This window comes from Antedon bifida, chromosome 9, assembly GCF_963402885.1.
Source record: "Antedon bifida chromosome 9, ecAntBifi1.1, whole genome shotgun sequence".
Taxonomy (NCBI): domain Eukaryota; kingdom Metazoa; phylum Echinodermata; class Crinoidea; order Comatulida; family Antedonidae; genus Antedon; species Antedon bifida.
This window is the reverse complement of record NC_136234.1, coordinates 8,813,686-8,824,511: the sequence shown is the minus strand read 5'-3', so window position 1 is coordinate 8,824,511 and position 10,826 is coordinate 8,813,686. Positions and strand designations below refer to the sequence as shown.

Sequence of the window (10,826 nt, the reverse complement as noted above, 5' to 3'; positions counted from 1 at the left end):
ATCTTTACACATTTCTATTTATTTGTTCCTAATTTTCTGACATAACTTAGGTGTTCTTAAAATTGAGGGCGCCAAACATAACATTTACGAGATCGGAAAGAGGCGGGAAGCCAAAAAAAATGATGGTGTGCTCCCTTGCCTCTAGCACGGTAAGGCTCTCTCACAGCCTTGGGGGTACCACACATCAGATGCTTTGATGTTATTGCCTCATAATGTGTGGTGGAAAGGGGGACGTTTAAGTCTGTGAACCCCAAACACAGAAGCTCGCATAGCTTTAACTCTTTTCCACCGACCGGCATGGGGTTTGAACCCACGATAATCGTGTTCCACGACGCTCTACCAACTGAGCTATCCGGCCCTCTGGTTAATAGCAAGGTTAAAACTAGATTCGTTTCCTCAAAAGTACGTCATGAATATGCAAATTTATGACGTAACGATTAGAATGACGTAATATGAAGCGCGTATAAGACTATACTATTGTCACCTTTTATTACTCGTGTACATTGTGGCATAACGGGTAGTGCTCTAGTAACTATCGTTTGGATTGTATTCTCTCAGCTCTACTGGCTGGGGTTCGAATCTCTACGGATTTCTTTTTTTTTTTAAATAAATATAAAATGCTTTTCTTTTATTTTGAAAGAGAGATATTTAGAGAGTCAGGTTAATTTAGAATAATATAATGTAAAAGATTAACAACATCAAAATTCAACAGTGTGGCGCGTTGACCGCCGCGAATGACTAACAATTGAATGTCAGAAAAAAAGGAATTATAGTTCTCTTCGTTACGTGTTTAGAAAAGAATTTATATCTCATCGTTGGTGGTGGTATGTCGGCGTTGTTATGCAAATGGCTTTGTACAGGTGTAGTGGGAAAGATGGTATTCCAACCGTTTAAAACCAAAATATCGGCTAAATATATTCTTTTTTGCGTTTCAACATAATTATATGTTAATGATTCCAATTACGATACAAACTTTTTTTTTATTTTGTAGGTAAATTGGCAGATATAACCCTTTTTGTCTTTCCCCTTAACGTTTTCATACCACAATCGCTGTGCTAAGGGGAATTTATTATTACCCTTAAGGCCATTTTACACTAAAAAGAGGGAAGTAAAATCAACCGATTGACCCCTATCTAAGTTTATTTTCTGTCAATCCTTAAGGCTACAATTTATATAAAACAAAATAATTAAATGGTTAAATTCTGTTTCACCAAATTTATAAATAATTCTAGGTCCTAGAGGCATGTCTTTTAATTTGTTGTCGGTGTCTTCTATTCTAGGAAGGCCTAGAAGGCCTAGCCTAGGTCTAAGTGATGCGGCCTTTGCCGCCTGGCTGGGCGTGAGGTGAGTTGGTACCAATTTTAAAAACTAGTTGCATAGGCCTAGTCAGCTAAGCTAAAAGGTTAGGCCTAGCCTATTATAGTCGCCGCATATAGTACTGTATATCGCTATTAATTAGGGCCAAAATTAAATAACTAGCCTAGGGGCCTAGCTAGGCCTATTTAGCTTATCTTTCTTAGGCTAGGCCCTAGCCTAAGCCTAGCTAGGTAGGCCTAGAATAGGCCTAGTAGATATTCGCCCAGGATTCGCGTATGGGTGTTAAACGGATGATCGGGCCCACTTTTGTATGCGCACCAAACAAAAGGAGGCCTCCAAATAGCCATAAATAAACACAGAACTAAATGGCCATTAAACTAGTTTAGTATCTAGTCAAGTATCAGCCGCGCAATGTTTTTATGAATATAGTAAATATTAATTAATTATTAAACAGCCGATAAATACTAATCAATGTGTCTTAATACAAAACAAATTTTACTAATCTAACATCTAGTTTTAATGATTAATTATAATAATTAATCGTATATTTCTTTTCTTATTTCTGCATATCATTATTATACATGATACCCCAAACAACAAGGCTCATCTCATAAACACAATATTTCTTGTTTTTTTAATTGTACTTCTTCATTTCTTATGCACTTGGAGTTTATAACTTGATACAGAAACCATAATCCTGTTATCGATAAAATGAATATTAATTATTAATATTGGTAATGGTAACTAATAATAAATAAACTAATTTCCAACATTTAAAAAACCACAATTTGCAGAATAAAACCAAAACGGAAACAAAACAACTTTATTTATAAAAATCACACATACTTATTGGCACATGTAAAATAAATTAAAAAAAAAAATGTACTGGCATAACTGACGGCCGCAATAACTGGTGGCTGAAATGATCCCAAAAGAGTTATGTTGTCTGGTACTCGTTGTGTTAACATTAATAATGTCTTTTTCCTTTTCATATAGGCCTAGTGTCTGATGTGTTGATGGAGTAAATGTTCTTGGGCAGCTGGTTGCAGTTTTTCTCATTTTCTATTTTTATATTGTTCTTAGTTGATGTCATATTCTAAATATGTAATTTGTATTGTCATGACGTTGAAAATATTTAAATAACAATTGTCCATGTGGTTTTTAACATCTTTAGATTCATCAGAGATTCATCTGATGTTCAAATCCAGTAAAAGTATTGGATTATTTTATTGATGATTTGTTCTACTGTACAATCATGTAAGAATTAGAAATCTGGCTACTCGCTCAAAGCTGCTACAGTAATGTACTGTGTTAGGAATACTATTAATTGAATCTAACATACACTGGATAGTTCCTAATTTCAGTCTGTTACAGTATTAAATTTAAGAATTTTATTAGGGAACATACTACACTAATTGTGCTTCATATTTTCATATTCATACCGGTAATTTTTTAAAAAACATTTGACGTTTTTAACATGTATGAAATCTATCTCCAGCAGGATCAATTACAGGACAATTGTTCTTGTCTTATATGTGATGATTTTTATGTATAAATAAATGATCATAATGTAAAGAAAAATAAATTAGAAACATTGACATTCTAGCTGAAATACTTTGAAATATTTAATCACTGAATAACTTAATAAATTACACTTTAATATTGTAAACATTTCCAAATTGATCAGCTTGTATTATACCATGTACCGTCAATTCTAATAGTAACCCACACTCTAATAGTAACCCCCCTTCTAGTAGTAACCCAACTTATAAGTCAATCTATAGTAATAACCCACTACTACTACTAGTAACCCATGGGGGAGGTTATTATTAGAGTCACAAAAACTATTGAAAAAATGACATTAAGACTGGTCGTTTATTATGCAGCAATATTTTGAAAATAAGGAGATAATGCATGTTGATCTCGGGAGGACTGAGTGTTTTTGAGTTTATGAAATAAAGTTCAAACAAATTTATTTATTCGTACTGTTTTATTATTTTTCTATGATTTGCTGACCGGAAAAGTTGGGGTGGGTTACTATTTTCAGGTGCCTTACTATTTACAGGTGCCTAATTTAAGATTAGTAATAATAACCCACTACTCCAATAGTAATCCCCCTTCCCCCCCCCCCCCCACTTCTAATAGTAACCCACCCTAAAAAACAATCAAAAAATAATAACCCAGGGTTACAATTAGAAGATTTACGGAATCAATTAGTTTAAACTAATTAATACATGCTATAGACTATTGTAGCCCAAATATCAAATTACACTTTTAATATTGCAAACATTTCCAAATTGATCAACTTGTAGTATATAACCATGTATCAATTAGTTTAAACTAATTAATCCATGCTATAATCTATAGACTATTGTAGCCCAAATATCGAATTACACTATTATTTATAATAATAACAGCAACCGGGAATCCACAAAATGTTAGGATTCAGCCAAGTAGCCTTTTTTGCAATTAAAATCTCATTACACGGAATCTCTTCGATGTTATAGAACACACTTCTCGTAGGCGTGTTGAATATGCGTGTAATAGCGTGTTGTATAAACGCGCCCTTAGGTGCAACAGCCTGACAAATTGATATGGTAACACTATTAAAAACAAGTATATCAATCAGAACGTTAACATACGTTATGTTATATCTATTTTCAAACCTTTTAAAATCAAAAACTCATCAGCATCATTTTTTCATTCTTAACTTTCATCCTTATAATTATCCAATTTTGAATTGAGAATCCAGGATTTGATGTCAACAATTTCGCTACCTCTTTCTTGCCTGCAAAATGAGAAAAACAAAAATGCAATTATTCTATCATCTCTTACAGATGTATTTGTCCTAAATTTGTCCTATTTTGATGTCACATAACAGCTATCCACTTGGAATCGAGAAATTGAATATTTGCGACCAACAACCGGCCCATATTTTATAATGTAAAATAAATTTTAAAAAAAAATGTACTGGCATAACTGACGGCCGCAATAACTGGTGGCTGAAATGATCCCAAAAGAGTTATGTTGTCTGGTACTCGTTGTGTTGACATTAATAATGTCTTTTTCCTTTTCATATAGGCCTAGTGTCTGATGTGTTGATGGAGTAAATGTTCTTGGGCAGCTGGTTGCAGTTTTTCTCATTTTCTATGGCTATATTGTTCTTAGTTGATGTCATATTCTAAATATGTAATTTGTATTGTCATGACGTTGAAAATATTTAAATAACAATTGTCCATGTGGTTTTTAACATCTTTAGATTCATCAGAGATTCATCTGATGTTCAAATCCAGTAAAAGTATTGGATTATTTTATTGATGATTTGTTCTACTGTACAATCATGTAAGAATTAGAAATCTGGCTACTCGCTCAAAGCTGCTACAGTAATGTACTGTGTTAGGAATACTATTAATTGAATCTAACATACACTGGTTAGTTCCTAATTTCAGTCTGTTACAGTATTAAATTTAAGAATTTTATTAGGGAACATACTACACTAATTGTGCTTCATATTTTCATATTCATACCGGTAATTTTTTAAAAAACATTTGACGTTTTTTACATGTATGAAATCTATCTCCAGCAGGATCAATTACAGGACAATTGTTCTTGTCTTATATGTGATGATTTTTTTGTATAAATAAATGATCATAATGTAAAGAAAAATAAATTAGAAACATTGACATTCTAGCTGAAATACTTTGAAATATTTAATCACTGAATAACTTAATAAATTACACTTTAATATTGTAAACATTTCCAAATTGATCAGCTTGTATTATACCATGTACCGTCAATTCTAATAGTAACCCACACTCTAATAGTAACCCCCCTTCTAGTAGTAACCCAACTTATAAGTCAATCTATAATAATAACCCACTACTACTACTAGTAACCCATGGGGGAGGTTATTATTAGAGTCACAAAAACTATTGAAAAAATGACATTAAGACTGGTCGTTTATTATGCAGCAATATTTTGAAAATAAGGAGATAATGCATGTTGATCTCGGGAGGACTGAGTGTTTTTGAGTTTATAAAATAAAGTTCAAAGAAATTTATTTATTCGTACTGTTTTATTATTTTTCTATGATTTGCTGACCGGAAAAGTTGGGGTGGGTTACTATTTTCAGGTGCCTTACTATTTACAGGTGCCTAATTTAAGATTAGTAATAATAACCCACTACTCCAATAGGAATCCCCCTTCCCCCCCCCCACTTCTAATAGTAACCCACCCTAAAAAACAATCAAAAAATAATAACCCAGGGTTACAATTAGAAGATTTACGGAATCAATTAGTTTAAACTAATTAATACATGCTATAGACTATTGTAGCCCAAATATCAAATTACACTTTTAATATTGCAAACATTTCCAAATTGATCAACTTGTAGTATATAACCATGTATCAATTAGTTTAAACTAATTAATCCATGCTATAATCTATAGACTATTGTAGCCCAAATATCAAATTACACTATTATTTATAATAATAACAGCAACCGGGAATCCACAAAATGTTAGGATTCAGCCAAGTAGCCTTTTTTGCAATTCAAATCTCATTACACGGAATCTCTTCGATGTTATAGAACACACTTCTCGTAGGCGTGTTGAATATGCGTGTAATAGCGTGTTGTATAAACGCGCCCTTAGGTGCAACAGCCTGACAAATTGATATGGTAACACTATTAAAAACAAGTATATCAATCAGAACGTTAACATACGTTATGTTATATCTATTTTCAAACCTTTTAAAATCAAAAACTCATCAGCATCATTTTTTCATTCTTAACTTTCATCCTTATAATTATCCAATTTTGAATTGAGAATCCAGGATTTGATGTCAACAATTTCGCTACCTCTTTCTTGCCTGCAAAATGAGAAAAACAAAAATGCAATTATTCTATCATCTCTTACAGATGTATTTGTCCTAAATTTGTCCTATTTTGATGTCACATAACAGCTATCCACTTGGAATCGAGAAATTGAATATTTGCGACCAACAACCGGCCCGTATTTTATAACTACTGTAGTACTGTACTTGTTCAAAAATAACACTATATTGATCTCTTTCCCTTTAATGTTCAACAATATTCCAATTAAAATGCTTAAATACAGAAGTATAGGCCTACAGGTACATATGACAACCTCAGACATCCATCCTATATGAGACTGTGTTCCAGCCCGTAAATTTTGGCACATATGGCGTTTTATACGTATAATATAATACTCAGATTTACGCACTGGGGAAATATGTGAAGAAATCGATTTGCATGCCCGCAAATATCCGATAAGAATGACGTAGGTTATCATACCATATGTGCCAAATTATTTATCTTTACTATTTACGGGCTGGAACCCAGTCTAATCATATATATGCACTGCTCTTTAACCAATTGAATGCTCTTTGGCATGTGAATAACGAACCTTTTTAAATATAAACTTACCTGTGAGATCGTCATGGTTGTATAGGTCATCTCCTATAGTAGTAAACAAAAACAATTTATAACATTAATATTTTATACATTTTCGTTCTTGATACATTGTACATTTGTGTTTTCAAATGTTTTGCTGCTAATATTGTAGTAGACTTACCTGATGTTGTGGCAATTTCTAGTTGTCCATAACTATCAGCATCATCTGCTGATAAACAACAATAAAATGTTAAGAATGTAATGTTTACGAAAATCTAATTTGTGTCTGATAAGTGCCATTTCCGGCATCTACAGTTGCACAACTCTTAAACATTTCTTATGACACAGGGACAGATTGGAATGGAAAATGGGACATGGATTAATTAATTTTAACACTAAAAAAGAACTTCATAGAAAGAGTCAATCTTAATTTCACCTCACCTCAGCACCAGCTGGTATAGATTTTTATTAGTAATGTTTTATAAGCTTACCTGTGATGTTTTCTTCTTCTTTAAAAGTTTCATCTGCTGATCAATAATAAAAGAAAAGTTAACAATTTAATATATTTCTAATATCTATCTGTACATTAAGTACTTTGATTGCACGGATTGCATTGAAGAACTTAAGATCTACCATAAAATTTTTTTCCATGTTTAAAACAACAAATATATGGTCTTGATTTTATGGCACTCTGGAATTGTCTCTTCTATTAGCAAAAGAAGTATTCTCATTTTACATACTTTGTTTATAAACTATATTAAAGCTTACCTGTAAAAGTATTCATTTCTACTTCTAGGCTTCTGGGTTATCTCCTATAGAAAAACACAATAAAATAAGTTTTTCTTATTCTTCTTACCTGTACAAGTGTTGCCACTTGTTAATTTGACAAAATTTGCTGATTTTTCAATTACCTACTGGCAGAACAGGTAAGTAAAAGATATGTACTGTGTGGGTAATAAGCTGTACGGACTATATAAAGGGCAGGAAATATTTTGAGATAATCTAGGTTTTGGCGAGATTCTGGTTTTTAAGGTGTTTATGCTTTGTGAGAGTGAAGTTTGCATTGTACCAGCAACAATGCCTATTTTTTTTTTAAAAAGATGTGCCGTGTTTAAATCGTTTTCACCCGCAACTACAGCAATTGCATTATAATTCTTCAAGGTTGATATGTCCTTGGCTATTGGCTTGTCTTTAATTTGAGGCGATTTATACAGCCGATGAAATCAAATTTGAAAGTAGTCTGTAATTGGATTTTTATGGGAGTGTCGACTTGTAGGTACTTTTGGCTAGTCTTCAACATAAGTTGCTCTTAGAGTGGATACAATAGTCTACAATTGAAGATGCTTTTAAAATTGGGGTAGGGGAAGTATTAATAGAAGGTAGTGGGTTAAATAGAGGGAGACCTGCATTGAATATTTGAAATGGACTGTAGTCTTCAAAAAGAAGTTGCTCTTAGATTGGATACATCACTAGTCTACAATTGATGGTGATTTTTGAATTATAATGCAGTATTAAATAGAAGATGGATGGTTAATTAGAGAGAGAACTGCATTGACAATTTGAAAATGACTTATAATTAATTAAAAAATCACCAACCTTGGAATCCAGATGTTCTGCAATATCCGTTGTAAAATCTTCAATTAGATTAAACTGAACATTAAATTTCTCCAAAACTTTTACTGTTGATCTGCGATTGATATGTGGAAAACACCCTCAATGACAGAAAACTCTGTTGAGTTGATACCTTCTAGCGTGGATGAGTTGGAATAAACAATGCTGAATTCAAAGAAGTAACCACTTCCCGACAGATTGGCCCAGCCATGGATTATATCTACAGTGTTGTTGTTGACGAGCTCTGCATCAGATACTCCTGGGCATTTTCCATGGATGTGAAGAATGTCCCAGATTTTGCACAATTTCAGCCTGAAAAAATCAAAAAATCATTGAATAATTCCTTTTTTTCGTAGAATATTTGTATCAAACCTATGGTGTATTACCAAAGCTTGATAGCCTACAGTATATTGGAGTTTAGAAAGAATTGTGTTAAAACCTACACTGGTATCCAATATAGAGATGCAAGGCTGAACCTCAAATGGATGGTTCTCCATAGCATCAGCCTTAAACGTATACTCATTGTGCTTTGGAATTGATAGATGATTTCTACTCCTTGGTCACTAGATGCCTCTTCTTCAGCTTGCTTCTCAGAATACCTGTGAACCAATTAGTTATGTTGGTTTGTAATGATATAGGCATTATGGTTATGTTTGTTGCACGCCACACATGAGAATACAATTTAAGACTTTGGACAAGACGATACAAGCCAGTTCTATACTACAGTAACTCTACAGAAAACTCTACTTCAACTCATTACTTCTTAAAATGTGACTTACGTTTCATTGCCTGTACTTGGACCTCCTGTTGTATTTGTTGCTCTCACACCCCTTGTTGGGTCTTCAGCTGGGGGAGAAGGATCGGTCATTGCTAATAACCTCAACTTCAAGACTCTCGTACAAAGTACCGGTTTGTGCTGCATTAACAATTTCTGCTTGAAGGTTAACTAACTCATCATGTTCAAGGGTTGAATTGCCTGTAAGGAAAAAATATTAATTATTGTTTACATATTAAAAGAATAGGTAATTAAATAAAATTCAACTCATTTCTAAACATATGAAACTGAAAAAAGAAGAAATCTGGATAGATTATGTGATACTTTAATATGGTTAAAGAAAGCTATTTACTTATTATATATACCAAACTGGCAAGATTGTTAACAAGATCTTCTTCATAGAAAACATCAACAGGAGCCACACCAAAGTCAACCATTATAACCGGTGTAGTGATGATGTCAATTGGGTCACTACCACGTATAAGTATCCAAAGAGTCTGCCAATCGCGATCAAAATAGTTCTCGCCATAAATGCTGGAGTCAGGAGTTGGCATGAACTGATCGTTTGGATCTTCTGGAACCCATATTTCTCTTTCTATTAATGGCAATGATGTCGAAAGAGTTGACAATTTTAAATATCTTGGACTTACATTTGATTCACTTATGTCATGGAAACAGCATGTTGAACAAGTAGCTTCTAGAGTATCACAACGTATCGGTATTATTCGTAGATTAAGATATTATATTCCAAATTTTGCTTTAAGACTACTTGCTAATGCAATAGTATTACCTTGTTTTGATTACTGTAGTAATGTTTGGTCAAATTGTAACTTAGAACTTGTTAATCGTCTTCAAGTACTTCAAAATAGAGTAGCTAGAATCATTCTTTATGCTGATATGTACACCCCTATAACAGAATTGATGTCCTCACTAAAATGGAAGAGTGTCCATGACAGATGGGAAAATGATTTATTAATTATGCTATTTAAATGCCTACAGGGTTTAGCACCATCTTATTTAACAAATCTATTCAAATTTATGGACACTTTTCACACAAAAAATACAAGAAGTCAATCAACAAAAACTCTAAATGTTCCAGCATGGAACAATATTTATGGAAAGAGAATGTTTAACTATAGAGCATCAACCTTATGGAATATAATCTTCCTGTACATATCCGTAAAAATTTTCGGTGAATGGACTGGTCTTGTTTCAAGAGTGCAACTTTAATAGGAGGAAAGATTTAGGGAAGAATCACAGTTTACAAAAGCTAAAATTCAACATTAAAGCAGACAACCAACCTTTATGTGGACATTTTTCATCATAAGGAATTTTAAGCCCACGTCTCGGATCTCTATCCCACTCGTATGGAGAATCAGGAATAACATAACCAGGCCGTGATCCTCCTAGAATTCCACCATCTTCATCTCTGATCATTGCTTTCTTAAATGCATCACAATCCATCTCCACGCAATCAGAAAGATTAACTTTACTGTTAAGATTAAATGAAAAGTGTAATGTATTGAACTTGATTAATATTACTTGCTACCAATTATTTAAACTTCCTTCACCTGTTACCATATATATTATGTTAACCCACTTCTATATAACCCTGGCTACTTAATGGTCACTAATGGCTAAAGTAGACCCTCTGCTTAGACCACTAAACATTCCACCTTGACAGATTAATTACCCATTACCGATATTGTT

The 10,826-nt window shown here is 33.1% G+C and overlaps 1 protein-coding gene across 1 annotated transcript; it reads right to left on the bottom strand.

Annotated features, from left to right (window-relative positions):
- Positions 1–8,406: 8,406 nt before the first annotated feature.
- Positions 8,407–10,598, bottom strand: LOC144852407 (uncharacterized). The gene is made up of 5 exons (XM_078710191.1): positions 10,418–10,598; positions 9,907–10,023; positions 9,121–9,317; positions 8,785–8,940; positions 8,407–8,653 (listed from the first exon to the last, which is right to left on the bottom strand). The coding sequence occupies exons 3-5, from the start codon at positions 9,261–9,263 to the stop codon at positions 8,407–8,409; spliced, it is 546 nt and encodes a 181-aa protein (XP_078566317.1). The 5' UTR covers positions 9,264–9,317; positions 9,907–10,023; positions 10,418–10,598.
- Between the last annotated feature and the right edge of the window lie 228 nt (positions 10,599–10,826).